We start from the raw sequence: 23025 nt of genomic DNA, 5'->3' as shown, positions 1-23025 counted from the left end.
AACTCTTCATCGCTTGTTGACAAATCAGTACAGCACCTCCCACCTCTGCGCAAGCCATAAAGCCACTGGGCATTATGAAGGACGTCATTGAGAGAACCACACAACTAGAAAAACCTCCCAAAATAAGCATTCACAACAAAACCTGGCAGGTTTATTGCAAATCTCTCATGTCTCATTTTGCATTCATGCTTAATGAAAGCCACCTATGGGGCCAATCAGCATCAACTCAGGAGCTGACACTAGAGATCATCATGCCTGCACCAGCCTCCCTGCTCCTTTATATTTGCTGCATGGTCTTTCAACCCACCATCCCCAATTTCTGTTTAGGATGCAAACACCTTGCATTTTAAAATTCTAAGCCCTCTTCTTGTTCTGCATGTCTCCACACTCACAGTAAATATTTCTGTGGGCTAGGACACAAATAAGCTCACACAGAGAGAAAACTCCTAAAACTTCAGCTGACAGAGCAGGTCAGATCTTACATTCACTTTGCTTAGTTTCATTTTCTTGCTTTGCATGCCCCACAAGAGAAAAAATGCCAGTGAAGTGGTATTTGGAGAGCAATCTGCACAGCAGAGGTGCCAGGCATACTCATCTCTGTATGTCCAGTAACCCTTGTGTATAACGAGGCACAACCAAGTAGGGGCCACTGAAGACATTGAGCCCAGCCTTGCTATCATAAGGTTGGTTTTAAGGAAAAAAAAAAAATCAAATGAAAAAGTACAGAACTGGTACTTGTTTTTACATATCTATTGACAAGACTAAAAACATGAGACTTCTGATGCAACCTTCCACTAAATCCAATCCAGTGATGCTTAGCAAGCACCAGCAGTATATCATACAATACAAACACACAGCTGAGAACACATTATAATCAAGTTGTTTTGTTTTGTTTTTTAAAGAGAAAGGAGAATGGAAAAAGCCATCAATCTTAAGATTCTAAAGAATCTGGAAGGGAGGCATATTTTAAAAAATAATGAATCCCACATTCTCAGCAAGAGTCATAAAATAACAAGCTGGAAAAACTATCAGTAGGAAACAAACACCAGTCATTGAAAACAAAAACAACAAACCCCAACTATTCCTGCAGTTGCAGAAAATATCACTTCTCCAGCACATTTCTATTTTTTACAGCATTCAGATATTTTTATTGAAAATTTGAAGAAATTTTCACAAGTAGCTTCAAGGAAACGTCTTCTTCCAGAAAGACTACAAACACAAGCACTTAAAATAACACATTCAGCATTCCAGATTGCTAAATCATAAGCGTATTCTCCAGCAACTTTGAAAATAAAGTGCTTATTTCCACTACAGCATTAGCTAACACTCAAAGCTCATTCAGTTCTATTTCCAATCACTAGTAAATAGTTCACTGTCCAGACAGCTTCACAGGAAGCAGTGCAATACTCTTCTTTCCAAATTATACAGTCAGTTCTGACCTCTGATATTCAGACACACAGTTTGAAGCCCAAAAGATTTTTGACTATTTATCTCAACATAAAACTGAGTCCCTGGGTATAAAACCCACTCTTCAATATAGTCAAACATCCCTTTACTGCTGACTCTTATCAGAGTTATCTTCTTGTCCCACTCACTGGGGATGTTTTTATTTATTAGAAACACCAAGGATGTGAGACAAAGCACTTCACTTCTTCCAGAGGGCAGCCATTAAAAACAGTTCTTGTAATGAACACTACTCATTATACACTTCATAGAACTGAAAGGACAAAATTTGCATGGAAATGAACCATATTTGTATTATTTCAATAATATAAAATATTTCAAATAAAGAGATAAGCAAGAACCTAAGAGAAGACCTGCATGTAAATAACTTACGTCTTTCCTTTCATGACCAAACACTTCCTTTCTCAGCCTGTAAAAGGATGCAACCCTTCATGTTGATCACTGTTTTATACAGTAATCAAAATATGCTTTTTTCTTAAGGTTCAGTCAACATGGTTTTTATTTCATCAATAACCACTTTATATTTGTACAGTTGCTTTATTTCCTAATTTCTTTCCTATAAAATCTGTCTGTTCCATTGCTTTCTTAACTGCTCATAACCAGTATTTGTCACCAGTAACCACAGGAGCCAAAGATTAAGCAGTTAGTAAGGTGCATCTTTGCTGGCATTTCAAATAAATTAAGTTCACAGATAGCTAATTTTACACTTACTTCTTCTCACTTATGAAACATAGATTATGTTGTATTTTAAAACAGTGAGTGATGAGAAAAAGATCACGGTTATTTCTGTAGTGCTGGACTCTAATTTTGGACCTGGGTACGATCACTCTACATCACTGTACAGGCCTAATCATTGTACAGAATCCTTATGTATTACATACATGGATGGATATATACCAGATGTGCAAATACACAAAGAGGTACAAATACTAAATGCAAGGATTTTCAAGGTAAAAAAAAATAGGGAATATAAATGCACAGTTAAACCAAATTTGAGATTGGTTTGACATTCTTGGCTTTGAAAGCTTCTTTAAGTAACCCTGTCCATAAACCATCGTGACTGGTGTTCTTGTAGAGGCAACATCTTGAGTGCTGTAGCCCCTTCAGACATACTCTCCGACACTACAGTAAAATAGCACCTTCCTCCCAGACTTACAGAAAATGATTAAAACACATCTGACTACAACCATAAGTCATCAGCAACTTGTGAAATGGCCATGCAAACAGCCTCATTTCTGCCATAGACTGCATAGATTTGGCCATTTACATGACAGCTCTTGGTATTAGAATTGTAGCCATACCTTGAATGATACTGATCTCACTGTCAGTGCGGATCACACGCATGGTTAGAGTTAATAACCTGATAAACCAGATGCACAAAGGCCGCGAGGAAAGCAAAAATAAAAGGGTGGGGATTTGGCCTGGAGAGGTGAAGCATGCTATTCAAATTCATGGTGCAAATCTGTGATACAAATAAGAATAGTAGTCAGATCTCTGGAGTCTTTTCCCATGGACCACTGATCTTTAAAGATCAATATCTGACCGATCTGCAAGGCGGATAGAAGGAAGCACATTTGTTGTGTGTTTATGACTCCAGCACTGTGGCTATAAATAGAGCTGCTCTCTCAAAACAGTGTTATCTTGTTGACAGAAGAATTACAAAGTCAAGAGTGATTCAAGCAGTAATTTTAAGTTTGTACAAAGGCTAAGCAGATGTAAACAACTAAAAAATGCCTATGGATATCATGCTCATTTTGAAAACTATTTACTGAGCAATCTTAAATATAAATACAGGACTTCCTTTTCAATCTAAACAAACAATGAGGAAGATAAGGAGAAAGAAACAATGTGGTCTCCCGTCCCACTTTTCATCCCAAGAGCTGTACTACTGAAACCAGGGACTAAAACCAGCTTCCCCATTTTTCTCCTTTCAGGAAGCTAAGATGCACGGCAAGGTGCAAAGCCTTCTTAGTTGAATTAACCAAAAAAACCTTAATCCAGCAGCTGCGGGACCTGTCTGGCTGGAGCCCCCTGTTCTTGGTTGGAACACCAGTCTCAGGAATGACCTGCAGCCCTTCCCATAGCCACTGCAACCTACCTAAGAGACATCCTGATCATTCACAGTTTCAAGGCAGAGCTACAGCCCAAAGATCAGGCATGAGGATAACAAAAGGCCTCTATTCCAAGGATTCTCCTTATTTTACTTGGTTTCAACCTAATCTTAAAGAAATTTCTTTCTGTCTCACAAGTCCTTTGTCAAGTATTGAGAGCTTTGCATTGCAGCTTTGAGCATATTTCAAAGAAGTATCAAACTGTAATGGATATGACCATCAAAGCAGGTTGTTCCAAAGTAACTGTATTTTACATAAAGCTATGGAGCACTGACACTACCTAAGTCTTCAATGCTTCATGTGGTTTAATATGTATTAAAAATATTCTTTCTACTACATAGAAAGCTAAAATCTCCTGGCAAGCAGAAGTCCCTTTCTCCAGCTTTCATGAGCAGCAGGTAACCGTTTAGCAATACCTAATGAGACCCAAGTCTGGAAATCTGAGGTCCACAAAAGTGAACAGATATTTCTTGCCCCTTTTAAAGTATTTGGTATCTTTTAGAAGGTACCACAGAAACTTCAGAGTGAGCCTGAACTCTGCTTTTCTTATAGCTCTTAAATCCTGTCACACATCGCAACAACCGTATCCTTTTCTTTCTACCTTTTCTAATATGTATTCTTTCCATGACTGACTGCAAACTCTTCATCAATACAAATCCTAGCAGTTTTGGTGCATTGACACACACCTTTTTTTCCACAACAGAAATGTTTTCTTATAGCTATTTTGTGACCTCATGGGACATTCTGAATGCCAGCTGTGATCAAGCTTGCCCAAATCCCTGTTAAGCTCCAAAGCAAAGTAAAAAAAAAAAAAAAAAAAAACAAAAAAAAAACAGTAAGGCAAAGTTTTGTTCTCCTTCCAAATAGCACATACAGTCACTGCAAAGATGGTATAAAAAGCCCTGAGCAAGGAGAATCGGGTCTTTTAGAGCTTTGTGTAGTACCATTAACTGAGGTGAATACCTAGAGAGTTTTTTAAAAAAACCACTAAATAAAACACCACTACAAACACTAGCACTTTAAACAGGGCAACATCAGAGCTGCCGGATTATAGGTCTAATACACACACACACTCACAGATTATTATTATGACTATTCAGTGATATCCTTATTACTATTTATGTAAGATTTTTACCATAGTGAACATGAGCTTTCACCCTCCTTTCCCAATCTGTAATTGCAGAAAACAGGAAAGAAACTATGGCAATGACCATAGGTGATCCCAGATATGATGACAAAAGCTAATCCACCTGTAGCATATATGTAGCACTTCTAAGAAGGTTAAAATATTTCTTGGCATTTCCTTTAATAGGACATCTTGCTCCTACAGACTCATTTAGACTCCACCTACTACCTATTTGTGATACGGTAAATTATAATTAGAGTGAGCTTATACGCACACACACCCCATCTAAAATGGTGTTACAGATCATTGCCCCCTGTGTACGTATACATGAGATAATTTATTAGCCACAACATGTGGCTCTGGACAGCCTGGTCAAGTGGTTGGTGACCCTGTCCACTGCAGGGGGGTTAAAATTAGATTATGTTTGAGGTCTTTTCAACCCAGGCCATTCTATGATTCTATGATCTACAAAGTTACTAGATACAACAATCTAAATTGTTTAAAAATAAACATCTTGTTCCTTTCTCCAAAACAGGAAAACTAGAATTTGGGATCAACAACCACAGCTGTGAAGCCTGCACCCCCCAGAACCGACTGGACTACCTGCATTTCCTTGTGTTTGGGGTGCCTGCTGCATTCCTGTGTCTGTGCTGTTAAAAACTCTAAGTGTGTGTTTTTAGCTCTATTCTTCAGACACAACGAAGCCTACTTATTTCTTTTAGTAAAAGATGAGCCTCCTGGTACCCAGTTTTGGAGCTTTAAGTAAAAAGGATCATGTATTAACAGACTTGCAACAGTATCACAATAAGCTTAACTGCGAAGTAGTATCAAAAGAAGTTTGGTTTTTTTTTTTTTGCTTTTACTTCTGCATGGACAAAATGAGTAGACCATATTGTCTCAGGTTCTGCCACTCTAAATCTCTTAATTCTCATTCTACTTGAATTAATACTCTGAAAGACTTTCAAAATGTAATCCTATTGTTTGTCCATACGTAGCATTTTTCTGTTCAAAAGCACGTATCTTACAAAGGAAAATAACAATTGCTGGAAATCCAAACCCACCAGAGAGGAAAACAAACAGATGAGGGCAGAGGGGCGACCACCACATTTACAGTCACACAACTGTCACCATTTTAGAAGCAACTCATGAGCACTTTCAGAGGAGCTAGATATCATTACAGAAGCTTGAGTTCCACTGAATGAAAACAGAAGTTAGTCTCCAAACGGAGCATTCAGTGTACTTCCTTTTCACACAGTTCTTTGTTCAAAACTCCAGTTGTAACCAAAAAATATTGCACGTGGCTAGGAAAACAAGGAAAAGAATGGACTCACTTGAGTCTCCTCTGTCCTTTTTGGCTCTGCTCCATGATGAGTTATCTGCTTTTCTCATTCCTTCTAAATGCCTTCTATGTCATCTGTTTCCATACAGGCATTTTTTGTTCCCTTCTGTACTTGTAATTATTTTATTCTCTGCAATTAATATAAATTAAATATATATATGCAACGTATGTTCTCTACAACAATTCTCATGCTGCTTATTGGAAAAATATTCAAATACATCGTATATGTTTCTAAAGTATTTTTTGTGTGTAATCTCCTAAGAGAATCACTGGAACTAATCTCACAAAGAAGAGAATAAAACCTGTGTGAGATTACTTCAGACCCTATAAATATCAAAGAGCACCAAGTAGAAAGTGAAATAGATATAGTATTTGTAATTCCATTACTGAGAGGCACAGAGAAGGAAGATTTAAATAATTTATTTTTCTTTTCACAGCAGGGAGAAAAAAAAAAAATAAGTGTGTCAACAAAGCCTGATTTAAGCTATCGTGGCAAATGCCACAGCCATCTAGTAAAGAACAGTCACAGCCATGAAATGATACTGGAGACACTTCTGTGCCTCTAAAAGCAATTAGCCCTCTAAAAGCATTAGCTCTTACCATGTTAAAGGACCTACTAATTAGACCTATAACCCTGTTAGTTACTAATGTAAGGCCTACAGCACAATTCAGTAATTTTGTTTGTGCTTGAAGGAAGTTGGCAGGCATTCATAGTCAATTTATCGCAGTGTAATCCTTACATTCGGAAGAAATTGTAAATAAATTTGTATGAGCATTCCTAAACAGCAGGCATGAAAATCCCTGCAAGAGTCTCAAGACATTTTGTAAGGGATCTGTTCTCATAACCCCAACAAACCAACAAAGATGCACTAAGACCAAGCAGAGCAATGCTTTTACACAAGATACAGGAGGGTAGGAAGCAGAGCTGCCTACAGAAAGTGCTGTGGAGGCAATCGTGTGGATTCAATGGCCCAGTACAGAGAAATGACCTAGTGGTAGTTTCGATGCAAGTATCAGGAAGGTGTTTGCAACAGTGACTCCTAGGCCAAAGGACATCAGCTTCAAAAGTGGTCACGGTGACGTCATCTGTTCTTGGAGCAGCTGACACAAAGAAAAGCTGCGTACATCGCTGCACGAGGGAAGTCTGCTCTGTGCCATGCTGAAAGAGACACAGCAAAGGCAGACTGCAGTGCAGGATTGCCCTGATCCAGCTATGTCCTTCACACAGCCCCACCACAGAAAGGAGACAGCAGAAAAACCCAGTCGCATCAGCAGAAAAAAAGAGATTGAAAGAGGCACCCAGGCACAATTCTTGCATTTTATCTTCAAGGGCAGCTACTAATGACATGACTCTGCAGAGCCTTTGCAACTTCTCCTTGCCTACTAAATCCTTTTTTTCTAAGCTAAGATTCCCAGGCAATATTTGATCCAGATAAATTGTCAGCAGCTCTCTCTGTTACACACACTAATGAGCACTTCCAAAGGCTCCGTGTCCTATGACCCAGGAGGAACCCCACTAAACAAAACAAAACTACGCTAATATATTCCCTCCCACCTTGTATTTCTGATAGTCTTTACATGTCAGTAGACAAATAAGGAAGCAGGAAGCCACTCAGAAGCACAGATTCTGTCCTCCCTCTGCCTTTCCTACCACTCGTGCTTTCCAAATACTGGCAAAGAAGATATAAAAATATTCATTTTTTTCAACAAGGCTCCCTGCAAAGCTGTAATAGTTCTTTTATGAATAAAAATGTCTTTTCAGTTACAAAGCATACAGATGTACAGCTACCAATTTGGATATACAAATGCTTTCATGTGCAAGTTTGGAAACTAACAGTAGCCTTGTCATAAAAGCCTGGTCTGTAATTTAAGAGCTCCAGCTGCTCAGTTGTTTCACTCTCACAGCTTAGAAAAACTTTCCACAAGTGATGGAAATGTCCTCTAATTCAGTGCGAAGGTGACACAGTAGAAGAAATGACAGGTTTTCCAGCATCCGGTTCTTGAGAAACAATGAGGAGCAATTAGCTACAGTAATTTATCTGTTCTCAGTTTGGGTCTCCCTTTCTAGGATGTTCAGCCACTTAATGACTACCACAGTATCCACAGCTGTGCTGCCAACAAGGCGTGGGCATCAGGACTTGAACACAGTGACAGAACTTCCAGCAGTAAGGAATGAAAAAAAGTTTCGCTTCGTTCCAGGAGAGGAGAAAATCAATGAGAACATAACACAGAATAAGCAAGCAAGCAAGAAAGCAAGCAAGAAAGCAAGCAAGAAAGCAAGCAAGAAAGCAAGCAAGAAAGCAAGCAAGAAAGCAAGCAAGAAAGCAAGAAAGAAAGCAAGAAAGAAAGCAAGAAAGAAAGCAAGAAAGAAAGCAAGAAAGAAAGCAAGAAAGAAAGCAAGAAAGAAAGAAAAAACCAATCCCAAAAAACAAAATCAAAGAAAAGAAATAAACAAAAAGAAGAAAGAGCAAACAGGACTAAGCATCCAAAATAGAAAACAAACCCTACAAAACAATCCCATATGTTAGTGATTTTTCTCATGTTAGTTGATTTTACTCATGTAACCCTTGTTTTTCTTGTTTCCTCCAACAGCATTACATTTTGTTTTTATTTACTCTTAAATCTGGTTCTTATTTGGATCAGCAGACTCTTCCACATTAACCAAAACTGAACATCACCACAGAAGACTGTTGTCACGTTTTTAAGAGTGCAAGAGGAAACAGTCAAAACTAGACAGAAACTGAGGGCTGATAGTCATGGCACGCAAAGGCCGCTTGCTCTTCTAAACCACCATGTAGGCAGTTCATACGTCTTTTCTGCTGATATTGTTCTCTGTGCTACTATTCTAAGATGCCAGCCCATTTCACAAGATGGCAATCAGTTATAGAAAGCAACACTAACAAAACATCGGCCTTTTCAGAGTGAGTGCATCACAGACCTAAGCCATAACTCTTACCCTGCAAACCCCAACACAACGCTTGAGTGCAAGGCCAACTGCCAGCAAAATAAATAAGTAAATAAATAAATAATAATCTAAATGGAAAATGACATGGCACTCACTGTACTCTTTTAAAATGTCCCCATGTAGCTAGCAGTTAAACTTCAACTTTAGATGCTGTCCTTTGTGCAAACAGGGTAAAAATAACACTTATTCATAACACCAAGAAGCTATGATTATCAAACTCAGTAAAGGAAATGCTCAAATAGGGTGTAATCCATATGCCAATGTTTCTATAAACTCCTATTTATTTATTTTTTGCCATACGTGCATACTGCATGCATAGAGGAACATAAACAATGTTAAGTCCTCTTGAGTGTTACTACCCATAACTGTTAGTTACAGGACTAAGCTCCCAATGCCAGACAACTGTACTTCAAATTATGAGGCACATCTTCAACAAATAAATACCAGATGTTTTTATACCTCTTCACACGTGCACAGGAAGAACAAAAAAAAAAAAAACCAAAACATTCAGTGCATGCAATATTAAGGCCTACGTGAAAACCCCAGTCCAATTAATTTGAGAAAATCAAATTACATCAGTGGCAAAAGCTTGCAATTTAAGGGAAAGGGAAGGGAAAAAGGATAGCCAGCCTGAGTGAGCAGTCAAGAACCTGGCTCCAGGCTCCCGTTACATTTTAGGTGGAAGCTCAGATTATAATACGCTATCTGAAAGGCCGGAAAAGACCGTAATGTAAAATTGCATATGCTGAATCATTCTTTATTGTCCTGCCACACCCTGCCCTGCTTCTCTCTGGCACGGCCCTATGCAGAGGTGCTGATTGACAGTCTGGTTCCAGCTACATTTCTCACCCTGTTAGCTCCCAGCTCTCACCAGCTAAGTAGCTATAGTTCCCTTAGTTCCCTTTCCCAAAAATATACAACAGAAACTCAATTTGTTCCTTATCTGTATTTCAGAGATTAAATACATACATGTATTTCAATTGAAACTTCTAGACAAAAATTATGACAGTCGATATTGAGGTCTGTGTTTAATGAAATCTCTATCAAACAATTCTGCAAATGAACGGTAAGTGAAAACATACAAGTGACTGTGTGCCTTACACTCACTCACTGTTCTCATCTGAAGCACAAAGTGCCAAATATGAGATTTCACAGCAAGAAGCTCATAAAGTTTATGGAAAATTTTATGAACGCTTCCTCTAGACAAGGGGAAAAAAGACCACATATCTATTCTATGTTTGTACCTCAAAGAAGAACGATTACCATGGCGTAAATAACCTTCTCTAAAAGAAAAAAAATAGAAAGAATTTGGGGAACTGGACAGCTGCTTCGACATTTTAATTAGTACACAATATTTTATTGACATTTGCATAATATTTTATTATCTAATACCTTTAGTCTCTTTTACCCTGAAAACAAAACATTACCGCAATGAAAAGTTAGGCTGTGTTTCTTATAGTAACTCAGATGCATGATTCTGACTACACATCAAAGCACTATCATAAATAGGAAGTATTTTGTGTGTGCTTTGAAACTAAGGTGATGTTTTTGGTGCAAAGTTCAGAGCAAAGAAAGGTGTGTTTAAACAAGGCATCAATTAGCAAGCTTTCACAAGCTTATCAATCAACAATCAACTACAATTTAGAAGCTGCAATGTACCTAATTATAGCATACTGGAATGAATGTTGGGCTTTTTCTGTTTGTGAAACATGCTGTGCTATGCAGTTAGTCATGTAAAGCTTGCCTTGCCTCATTACAGCTCCAAAAGAAGTCTAAGTGCTCCACAGCATTCTTCGCCAGAGAATGCCACTGAATCCCAAGGATCTCTTCTCACACTGCAACACATCTTTTACAGCTACAAGATGTGCACTCTACTGGATCTTCTAACAGTATGAGTATGGACAAAATTAGCCAGAGATAAAGCCAACACTCAGAGCGGATGCTAAAGGTCAAACTATTCCTGAACCAGCTAACAATCTGCCACAGTACAAAGTTAAGGCATCAAATACCTTTCTAACAAACTTGAACCAAGACATTTACATTATATCAGACTAATCTCTTACAGAATGTGGTCATAGCCAGTACTGGCACTCATAAAAATGAATTATCTTGACAAATCACGGCTCCATAATAATCACATTAAGCTGACACGGATGAAGCTTGCTACCAGTGGGTTCCGTCAAACCCTTCCTCTCCTGTGGGCTCTCGTTACTTTCATTGTGTCAGCATCATCACTGCCAAGTGAAGAAATCAATCTGTCTAAAAACACTTCATACTACTTGCAGAGGGATTCTTTTCTTTATGCAGCTCAGCCTAGTTCAAACAGATCAGAAATGACAATGACAGGACAAGAAAAAAAGCGTAGGTGAGAGGTGGAATCAAACTCCACTTGCAGTGATGTCCCCACTCCTTGCAACCTTCACTCATCTTAGCCTAATTTGACCACAACCTGTACACACTGTCACTGTGCATCAACATTTCTGCTGACTTGAGCTCTTGAAGGCTTCTGAAATGAAAAGAAAAAGTTTCAGGAAATAGTGTGCACCTCTGAGAGATGCAGTAGTTTTCTTTCCACAGAACAAGAAGATATTCCTCAAGTCTACCTGAAATATGAGGACAACACAGCAAAGCCATGAGAACTATTTTAGTAGGACACAAATGCTCATCTTCTGTGAACACAGCTGACAGAAATGACTTTTCCCAAAAAAAACAATGCTATTACCAGTGTTCTCTTATCTACTTGTGGCAAAGAAAATAATGCGGTGAAGCTCTAGAAGCTACACAATGAATGTTGTTTGATCTACGTTCTCTTGGCAATGGCCAAGAGAGAAACTGTTTTCCATTAGCCCATGGTAACCACAGCTTTGGTCTCCCACTGTGACTGCCAAATGAGTAATGACTGTGTAGGTAACAGTGTTTAACAGTACTCCCTTACTGTTCAGCAGCTGAGGCTTTCAGTTACAGCTCCAAGCTCCTTGCTTTGTATCTAGGATCACAGACTCATAACCATGGCTATAACCACAATTACTATATGACAACGTGGGCAATTACAAGCACAACAGAACTTCCTAATCCATTTGTCCAGTTGAAATATAGCCTTGCACTCTCCCAAATAAGTCACAAACCTCCCCATTACCTCACAATATAATATACTTCCAGACCTTGATGAAACAATTTAATATAGGCACAGAATTTCTAATAGAGAGAGGCAGAGTCAATAGTGGCCTCAAGTAAAGCCAACTATTGTTCTGACAGTGACATGGCTATCAGATAAAAGCAAACAACAGATTAAAAATAGTAAAAAATAAACAATGTACTCTGTCATACACTAAATATTGACAAAACAATTCTCACCTATTCACTTAGGTATGTAAGTATTCCTCTGGTTTACAAATAGGGAAGTTGAAACGTGTGACTTCCCCAAGCCCAGGTAAAAGCTGCCTTAGGGACTGGTGGACAGAAAGAAGAGGTAATCTGAGGTGTGGGAGGATGGGAAGTTGTACTGATGCTAAATCAAGCAAAACATACCAACTGTTCTGCTGCAGGTTAGCCTTGAGTATGCATGATGAGGTATTTATTTACGTACCAAGTTTAGGATTATTCTTACTTATTTGCTTTCTCATGTCTGGGATACCTTTGATCATATTTCTAAGCAGACTAGAAACATTCACCTTTGCTACTTCTCAAATATTTCACACAAACCATCTCACTCTTCCAACAACTGCAACACAAAAAGAAAAACAAACAAATCACCTGCAATACATTTTACATATTTATCACCTGTAGATCTAAGAAGCTTCCCTATGAAAAAAAGAAGTATGTTGTAAGAATAGGTCTCTGAAATTCTACTGAGAACATTTCAAGGCTAATGGGACTGGGATGCTGCAGGAAGCAGGGCAAGGAACAGCTTTACATAATGAAGCAGAACATGGAACAGATGATCATCAGAGAAGTTATGACCAAGGATCTGACTGTTTCTGTGCCCATTTTCATACTGTTGTGATAGCAGACAGCACAAAACAACAACCAAGAGTAAGTGCACAGCTTCAGCTTTTGCTGATGTGTTAATTCATTACACTGTTTGGGATATCACCAAAACCACCTCAGAAAATGGTAGCTAAATTTGTACCTTATAAAATAGGTCAAATCAGTCTGCTTTTTACATATCCAAATACTTTATAGAACTAAAAAAAATTTCCCCCCTCCCCAACTGTTTGGTAGAAATATTTAAATTCCTTGCCCATACATGATTATTTTGAGATCAAGATTCCAAGTCAGAGATGGGTTCACTAAAAAACAAGCAATCTTCACAAAACACCCCATTGTCACACTGGAAATACTCAAGGCTTACTAGTCTGGAGTTCTTCATCCCTGGTCATGTTCATTTACTGAGGAGTACAAAGTGACAATCAGTGACCCATACAAAACAGGAATCCGCAATACCATTCACAGGAGGAACTTCAATGTATCAGTAACTGTAATCATGGCCTCAGTTCAGCTGTAGTATTAAGTTTTGTAGAAGAAAAACAAAATGAATGCAGATACTGAGTAACTCTAGTAAAAAGGAGCAACTACAGAGCTGGGCACTTGCATTGCATACATCACTGAAGCATGTACAAACAGCCTTTTTAAAACCACGCCAATCTCAGCTTCATCCTCTCTGGTGACAGCTATGAAACAAAAGTATTGGCAATAACAACTTATTAACTGAGTGACAATAGCAGCAGACAGAAAATGCCATTGGCCTTTTTCGAGATCAAATTCATCAGATCAGCTCTTCAAAGAAAAAGAAGTTAGAGAAACAAACAAAAAATGAGTATTAATTTGATGATTCTACATTTAGAATTAATCTTGAAATTCAGATTTACAAGGCTTCCACAGTACTCTGCTCAGCAGGTCAGCTGCATTCTACCTCTACACAAGGTTTACATGCCTAGACCAGCACATCTAGCAATGTCTTGTTTTATGCTCTTTATCACCTAGATTTGTGCACATTTGAGAAAGGACTAAATTAAAATGCTCAAAAGGCCCATGTGTTTCACATCCCTTATAGCTAGACAAGCATGTCATCTCATTCTCTGTATGTTCTTAAAACAGAAAAGAAAGCTAGTGCAAAGAAAGCCCTAATTTTCCTCTGTTCTGCTATGAAGTTCCACTGATTCAGCACAGTTATTTTCACTTGAGACCTACTTAAGGGCTGGACTGAGAGTAGAACTGAATAGGCTATTTTCACTGATAGCAAAGGGCATTAAACCCAATCTACATCCACAACACAGAGCGATCTAGGTTAGTTAGTGAACTGAGCTTATTGAAATAATGTTTTATAACACTGACAGATGATATATGGATATTTAAGTGCAAGAGCCAGTGACCACGTCTGTTCAGGGAGGAAAGCCCTGATGAAGAGCTCGGGCAGAGCAGAAAGGAGATGCAACTCAAAGAAAGTTCTAACAGGATGCTTAGTAAAACAAGTGTGCCTACAGTTTATATAGCTGAATGAGGAGCAAACTAGCAGCACAGAAGTGATTTTAGCTGTGTGGGTCATGACACTGACACTGAAGTATTCCAAGTAATTCAGGCTGGGAGGTAAAGGTGAGGCTGAGTAGCAGGACATGTATAAAGAAGAATGCTGAAAATTGGAGGAACAGAAGAAGAGTCACGCACACACAGAATCACAGAATTGTAGGGGTTGGAAGGGACCTCTAGAGATCATCGAGTCCAACCCCCCTGCCAAAGCAGGCTCCCTACACCACGTCACACAGGTAGGCGTCCAGGCGGGTCTTGAATATCTCCAGAGAAAGAGACTCCACCACCTCCCTGGGCAGCCTGTTCCACACACAAAAATTTAGACTGAAGAAACAAAGAGAATCAAAACCAATTATTTGTTCAAGCTACCAAAGTAAAATTGTACTGCAGCTCAACAATAGGCGAACTGACAGTAGGAGGTCTTCATTGGAAAAACATAGTAAACACCAAAGGTAGAAGACAGGTAAAGTGAAAGTCAAAATAAGGCACAAGATGAGGAAGGGGGAACCAGAGAAAGCAGGAATTTGGAATCAAGGAAGCCGGAAACAGTGGGCTGCCACACTGTGCTGTCTGTAGCTCAAGTTACTGGGATTAATACACTTGTAACTAAGCAACACGTTAGGGGTCTGCAGTACACTACATATTAATACATACATGTAGCATAAAAGACTCAAAAGCAATTCTAGTTAAAGCAACTCAGCACACTTGTCTATTAGCTCTCTTCTAGTACGCTGACAGGTATTCACACAACAAACATTCAAATTAGCAAGCAAATTCAAGGCAGGAAAGATCTGTGCGCACGTAGGCTTAAACTCAGCAGAAAAAAAAACTGCTATGATTTTATGAAGTCAGCTGTAATACGATGGATCTTTGCTCTGCATAAGCAAAGCAACACGTGGCAGGTCCTGTGCTAAGCCACCCATACTGGTGTCATGGAAGACAGGTTACAGGGGGTAGGAACAACAAATGCTGTGATGATATATATGGAAAATCCAAAATCTGTGCTGTACAAATGGATTGCAAAAGAAAGTGCTCCACCACCACGCACCAGTTGCTTCTTGCATCCTTAGTATTATATGCATCTCTCACTGTGCTTTAGTCCTCCATACGGGACTTCAAGAGCATGCCATTGGTGGGAAGAGAGAGGGAAAGAAACAAGACCTTTTCTCTGTGAAGGAACAAGAAATTGCCCTTCACAAAAGGTATGAATTCCTGTTCACTACTAGATTTCTTCTTAGGTTGATCCCCTCTGTTCCACTGCCACACACTGCCCAGCTTCTGCTGACATCTCCCATATTCACATGGGTGCAGCAGTGAAGCAGGACAGTGAATCTCAGGGACCGTGGATGTTACAGCTGGCAGGTGTCATTTGACAGAGGAGACCTGAGGAGGTGGCAAACTTCTCTTTTACAGTAGCCAAGGGTTACAGCACTCTTTCCAGAACTGGTCTGGGTTTTAGTTCCATCTAAAGGAAACTGAGCTTGTTGTTCTCGTTTTGCAAGTGAGCGTCAGCAAACCAAACGCTATATTTAAATACAGCAAATAAGTGAGCGTGCGTGTAAGTACATAGCCTCTGGGGAAGAAGATCTATGCTCTAGCCTTTACAAAGCACTGATGTCCTTCTTAACAAAGTCACTCGCAATATAAAGACACACAGGATCCTTGAGAGCACATGTTAAAATGGCACTAGCTTGCAAAGCTGTGAAACTCAAATCAGTCCTTTGCAGCAAGTTTACGATGTGTAATGAAGTGGCAACAGAAGTGCACATGCTGGCTGCTGGTGAGAAAGCACAGTGGCTCTATGGAAGCATACAGGGAAGCTATGACTCACATGACAGTTCGGTGCAGAGAGGGAGATCATACAGAACCACAGCCTCTGAGATACGACAAAGATGGAAGAGAAAAGCAAAGTCAAGTCTCAGTGGCCATCACTTTTAAACGCATTTAACTGCAACTCATTTTGCCCTTATAGATTGGGTTCTTGAAGATGCACTGTAGCAAAATTTTATTTTCCTTGCACACTGGTATGTATGCACTTAGTTCCACATACATTTAGTTTATGCTTAGGCACACAAACCATGTTTCACATGATGCTTATAAGCCTACAGGGGCCAAAGCATCCACCAAAACAGTCATGGATTACAAGTTACTTGATGTACCCTTCTGTTCTACAGTTCATTTAACATCAAGCAGTTCCGTAGGAGAAATCAACAAAAACAAACTGTGGGTTGACATCATAATGAAAAGGAGGTAACACAAATATGCGAGCAGCAAGACAGCCAATAAATACAGGTGTAGTGGATCTAATATGTTAAAGCTGAGAAGTGAGAAAATGGAAGCATTGTGGAAGGATGCTACTACCAGGTAACCTACCTCTGAGATTTCACTAAGGAAATTCTTAGTTAAATACTTGGGTATAACACAGAAGTGACCCATAATCAATATCTAAAATACAAGATACTCTTTTGACCATTACTTTGACATAAACTGTAAATAGAGTTATATTGCAAGGACAGCTTTGATGCTATTTTGTGCATCAACGCTGTCAAGGCAATACTGCTGAATTGTCACACTTGGAAGTGAACACATGGAGGTTTTTCTAGATTTTAGCTTGATGAGCCAACAGTAAGGCAAGTCTTTCTGAAAGGCAGCACTTCACAGGATGACTGTACCTTTAAAGGGCCAGAACAGAAAAGCAAAGTGATCTATTAGATCAGTGAAATTCTGCAGCCTCATCAAGCAAAACTTCTCATGCCTGAAGTAAAAACCAAATCATTTGGAAGCACAGCCCCTTCCTAAGATGCACTTTATGTGGAGCAGGGTCATCACATCACTTTTTCAAGGATGCATCAGTGCCACACTTCAAACATTCAGAAAACAACACAGTCTCCAATATTAATTGTTTTGAATGCCCTTGAAAATAAGAACTCAACATAGCGTGGCTGCTTGTCTTTCCAAAAGGTTACATCACATCACAACATAAACAGCTGGCAGTGCATTACATCAGCTTCTTCATACTCGGATCCCTGTTGAGAAGTTCTCCAATTAACAGAGAGAAGTTAAGTTAGATATATTGAGGGCCATGCTACTGAAAGAGGCATCTCAACTTAGCAAGCTAAACAGCAAACATGCATGGTTTTTGAAGCTGTAACACTGCCAGTAGTGGGATTCAGACAAACTATGTATGGAAATCCCCTGATAGATACATTTCTATCTTACAATAAAGAAGATTGCATCTCACATTTATTCCCCTGCACACTCTCCCTTCATAACACCATGTGTATTGCCCAACCAGAATAATTTGTGCAGGATCACTGTTGGCATTGCAGACCTAGAGTGCCTTTCCACATGAAGTTAAGACAACAGTGGGAACTACAGCAGAGTTGATGGTAGCATCACTTAAGAGAACGAGACTCAGAAGGAACAGAAGCCCACCTGCATTGCTCAATCACTATGTAGGCTGCACTTCTCAACTCCGTTCTTGCCTCTGCTGTGAACTCATGGCATGACATACCGTCACGCATCGCTTATCTTTACTGCATGGTGACATACAGTACTTCCATTTATCTATCTTTTTTGATGAGATTATAATCTCTTTGGTCAGACGCACTCATTATGCGCATATGTAAGCAATGTGTCAGCATCAATACCTTCCCAGATTCAATTGGCTTTCGTGCATTAATAAAAGTCCCATCTTTCTCAATGGGACCTTTGTTACCCGTTACAGCAAGGAAGGGACGGGACTGAATAGGCTGCAGGGACAAAGCACGCCTAAAAGAAGTCTCTGGTTAGTGTTATGAGGCAGCTGTGCTTGTGCCGGCATTAAACACACCACGGGGTGCGGGGAGATGCACAGCCTTCATGAATGCTGCTTCCTTTGCCCATTTTTAATTCCGTCTTTAAAGCAAAACGACGAATGCTGTAAAAAGTTTATCTCGTCCCTACCTGCAACTGCTCTCAATCAAAATAAATAAATAAATAAATGAAAATTAAAAAATAACCAATCAAACGGAAACTAAACAAACCCAACAATGATTACACCTGATCCCACGGGATCGGGCCTCACGGCGAGCACAGCCCAGTGTTAACAACCTTGGGTTGCTCGGGCAGCTCGCTGTTACTCCCAGCTACGGCGCCTTGACGACAGCCGGCACCTGCTCGCCGCAAGCCCCGCTCAGCGTTAGGAGAGCGAAGGGTGAAAGCGAGAAGCACGGCGGAAAAGACACCGGGCCGAGACGGACACGCTCGGCCGCCCGGCGCAGCCCCTGCCCGACCGGCTCCGCTCGTGCCCCGCCGTGGGCCGCACCTGCCCGGCCACACTCACCCGCCGGTGCCGCCGCTGGGGTGGTAGGCGGTGAGCACCACGCCGCGGGAGCCGGACAGCCAGCTCATGGTGCGAGCCGCCGCATCCCTTCCTTCAGCGGACGCTGAGGCGGAGCGAGGCGGAGCGAGGCGGCCCGGCCGCTGCTCGGCGCGGCACAGCCTCCCACCGGAGCGTAGAGCAGCGGGGCAGGACCGCTGACGGCACAGAGGCCCGCCGGGACCGTGCCCCTCCCGCTCCTCCTCCTCCTCCCGCCGCCGCGGCGGGGACCGGGTGCCCGGCAGCACCAGCGGGAGGGTCACGGAGCCGCTTCCGGCTGCGGCTGCTGGCGGCCCGCTCCTGCCGCCTCGCGCCGGGCTCGGGCTGCAGCCGGCGGGGAAGCGCTGCGAAGGAGGCAGTCAAACGTTACCGCGCTTTGAGCGCCGCGTAACGGGGCGGGACCATCGCTGCTGCCCACGGACGGGGGCTTGGGAATGGCTTGGATCATAAAAAACGGGCTTGTTCTCGGTTTCTGGTGCTGCTGTGCGTGCTGTCCGTAACACTGAATCGCAGCAGTTCGTTCCACGCTGGCTTTCACTTCTACATGAAGCGGATTTTATTTAAATTACAGTCTATCATTACAAAAATTCCAGTGAGCAGCAGGGGCAGATGAGGACACAGGGAGTTGGGCTGCCTCATCGCGGCAGTGTCCTTCCTCAGCTTCTGACTGCAGCCACTTTTGCCACAAGGAAATGGATTGGCTTCAATGTTGACAGAACTATTGTATTTCTTTTTCCCTTTCAAAGGGAAAAAAAAAAAAAAAATGCAACTGTTTTGCTTGCAAGGAAACATCTAAAAAATCCAGCACTGAGTGTCCTGGTTCATACAGACATCCCAAAATCTGTAAGCATTGTACCCTTAAATAGGAGCACAGAGACTCCTCCAGCCTGTGCTGTAAAGAGCAGCTGAGGGAACTGATTGTTCAGTCTGGAGGAGGCTCAGGGGAGACCTTGTTGCCCTCTACAACTACCTTCAGGTAGGTCATAATGAAGTGGGTGTTGGCCTCTCTTCCCAGGTAATAGTGATAGGACAAAAGATTATGGCTTTAAGTTGTGCCAGGGGAAGTTTAGGTTGGATATTAGGAAAATAGTAGCAATGCATTCGAAACAGGCTGCCCAGGGAGGTGGTGGAGTCACTGTCCCTGGAGGTGTTCAAGAAATATGTGGATGTGGCACTGAAGAACCTAGTTAGCGGACATGGCGCCAATGGGTTGACAGCTGGACTCTATGTTAGAAGTCTTTTGAAACCTTAATGTTACTATGATTCAGTAGAGAACTGCTCTCCATGGTCAAATGAACAGAACTGCCCTCAGGTGGAGCAGGGCCAACGCATCCTTCAGAGCCCACCTTGCTCTCAGAGCCGGGAGCTATTGGCTTTGCAGAATCAATGGGTGATGTCTGGGCATAACTGGATTTTGTCATTGACTTAAGCAGATAACTTTATCCAGATTTCTTCTTAAAAGGGTGGCTTTGTATGAAACACCAAGTGGGTTGTCCTTTACTTCTTTGAAAAGAGTCACGGCACCATTAAGTTCCAAGCTACTTCTGAGCGGCCCATTCCCTTTGTCCATCACTGAAGGTCAAGTTCAGTCTGTGCCTTAGGTAAGTGAAAACAACTGGGGTCAGAGGTGTGTTTAGCAAAGCCTAGTTCTTCCATGTCTTATAGAATCATAGAATTACTCAGGTTGGAAAAGACCTCAAAAATCATCAAGTCCAACCACAGCCTAACCATAGTAGCCTACCTCTAACAACTCTCTGCTAAATCATATCTCTGAGCACTACATCCAAACAGCTCTGAAACACATTCAGGGACAGTGACTCAATAACCTCCTTGGGCAGCCTATTCCAGTGTTTGACTACCCTTTCTGTAAAGAAGTGTTTCCTAACGTCCAACCTAAACTTACCTTGGTGCAACTTGAGGCCATTTTCCCTCATTCTGTCACCTGTGACCAGTGAGAAGAGACTTGCCCTGCTCTCACTGTAAGCACCCTTCAGATACTGGAAGAGAACAATCAGGTCTCCCCTCAGCTTCCTTTTCCCCAAACTAAACAGCCCCAGCTCCTTCATCCTCTCCTCATAGGGCTGATTTTCCAAGCCCTTCACAAGCCTCGTTGCCCTTCTCTGGACCTGCTCCAGTACCTCCATGTCTTTTTTTGCACTGCGATGCCCAAAACTGAACACAGTACTTGAGGTGAAACCTCACCAGTGCCAAGTACAGTGGCAGGATGACTTCCCTAGTCCTGCGCACCACACCATTCCTGATACAAGCCAAGATGTCATTGGCCTTCTTGGCCACCTGGGAGACTGCTTTATCTGTAAGCAACTTGTTAGGTTTCTTGGACTATCTTTTTGTACACAAATTTACTTTTTTTTTTTTTTTTTTTTTTTTTTTTTTTTTTTTGAGGCCATTATATCCCAGCACACAGCTACAGTGCATCATCTCTCAGGCCGCGACTGAAAGGCAGAAATCAATTACTCACACACAGACACATGCAACACTCAACTGTTTGCACTGATCGTTCTAAAAGTACAACAACATGAGATGACAAAGCACCCTGTTAATATACATCACTGCACCTATTTACTGTTGCCTTTGGCTCTATTTAAATGCATATGTGTTTAATTGTTGAACAGCTTATGCAGAATACAGAATTATTTTGTTAAGGACCCAACCTTTTTCTTTTAAATTGAAACAAGAAAACTAGAAATGTAAATTAAATGAAATTGCCTTAGGACCTGGCAGTTTCAAAAATCTTCAGCTAGCTGGCTGGATGCCACATACTCTACTTGATTGTAAAACTATCTTCAAAGAGAAGATTAAGGAAGAAAGAAAGAAAGAAAAGTGAAATATCTAAAGCATTCTGTGCTTAATGAGTGCTTGCCAAAGTGTTGTGCCAAACAGAATATATATTAGGTGCCATAAGAGCAAAAATAGAAAGTGCTTTTTTCTTTGATAATCATCTTAAAACACATCATAATTAGGGCACAATGCATGTTACACCCTCTATAAAGAAAGAATGCAAGAAGCACAGTGTAGCCAGTATGGTGTCAGAAGGGGCTGGTCAAAGAAAACTTTACTGCAAATGGAAAGTGGGAGAAGAACTGTATGCTGTCAAGTGACAGATGAAGAATGAGAAAATCTAGAATGATCTTATATTTATCAACTGGAGAGTAAGCAAGTCTTTTAAAGCCTATCACAACGCTGATGGTGAAAAGAAAGGACATAGAAAGAAAGAAATTCTATTAATAAGCGAGGATAGAAATTAAATTACTGACAACTGAGAAACACCAAAGATACTAATTGCTTTCTTAAATCTGCCTTTAGTATGACGCACTTCAAATGTGCTGAGCATGACATAGCTCCTGCGGATTTAGGAGCTTAGTTCTAGGAACACTTTTTTCCTTTACTTTGTCTGACACAGTAATTCAGCTTGGTAGGTTCAAACTTCTTCCTGCTATGATGACAGAGCTCCACTCTGGTTTATTTTTCTTTGCAGAAATGATTCTGGAGGCAGCTAGATAACCTAGACCTACAGATGTTTTATTTCCATACACTGACAGGAATATCCTCACAGTTTCACTAGTCTGTCCTTTGCCTAAAATAACTTACAGTCAGAAATTACTGAGTTGTGGACTCATTATCAAAGCCATATCCTATCCAAGACTTGTAGTTACTAGTCTTTTTCTTAACATGGTACGAGTATGATAATGTGAAAAGTAAGGTTTCTTGTTATCATCTAGATAAGAAGGCACACTACTTATGTGGTAGAAAAAAAGATATCACTGAGGGAGGAGATTACTAATCATGTTGTCTTGCTGCTGAAACCCAAGACTTTTTCAAAGAGTTCAAATATTTAGATTAAGAAGTCATGCAGTGTCCTTCCATATAACATAATCAGTCACCAGGGCTAAGCAGGTCACGCAGGAAACATGTGATTAGTGTGGCTTTTTTTAATAAAGCAATTACTCAAAAGAAAATGTCTCAGAAAATGTTTCATTTGTCACTGTTTCCACAGAACCACAAAATGTCTTGGGTTGGAAGAAACCTTAAAGATCACACAGTCCCAACCCCATGCTGCCACCCACCAGCTCAGCTGCCCAGGGCCCCATCCAACCTGGCCTTGAGTGTGTCCAG

At 40.8% G+C, this 23025-nt stretch overlaps 1 protein-coding gene across 3 annotated transcripts in view; it reads right to left on the bottom strand.

The window, feature by feature from the left end:
* ARHGAP18 (Rho GTPase activating protein 18) overlaps positions 1-23025 on the bottom strand; it is an 80620-nt gene that overhangs the window by 39356 nt on the left and 18239 nt on the right. For 2 of the 3 annotated variants that reach the window (XM_015858566.3, XM_085541680.1), the window contains exon 1: positions 18856-19201. The exons of the other annotated variant lie outside the window; for it this stretch is intronic. In XM_015858566.3, the coding sequence (XP_015714052.2) occupies positions 18856-18923 (68 nt within the window). In that variant the 5' untranslated portion in view covers positions 18924-19201. Of the gene's footprint in view, positions 1-18855; positions 19202-23025 lie in introns of those variants that run through there. 3 annotated transcript variants of the gene reach the window in all.

Source organism: Coturnix japonica, chromosome 3, assembly GCF_054131305.1.
Source record: "Coturnix japonica strain WE chromosome 3, WE-NBRP24, whole genome shotgun sequence".
Lineage (NCBI taxonomy): Eukaryota > Metazoa > Chordata > Aves > Galliformes > Phasianidae > Coturnix > Coturnix japonica.
The sequence above is the reverse complement of the archived record's forward strand: the minus strand, read 5'-3'. Positions and strand labels throughout refer to the sequence as shown.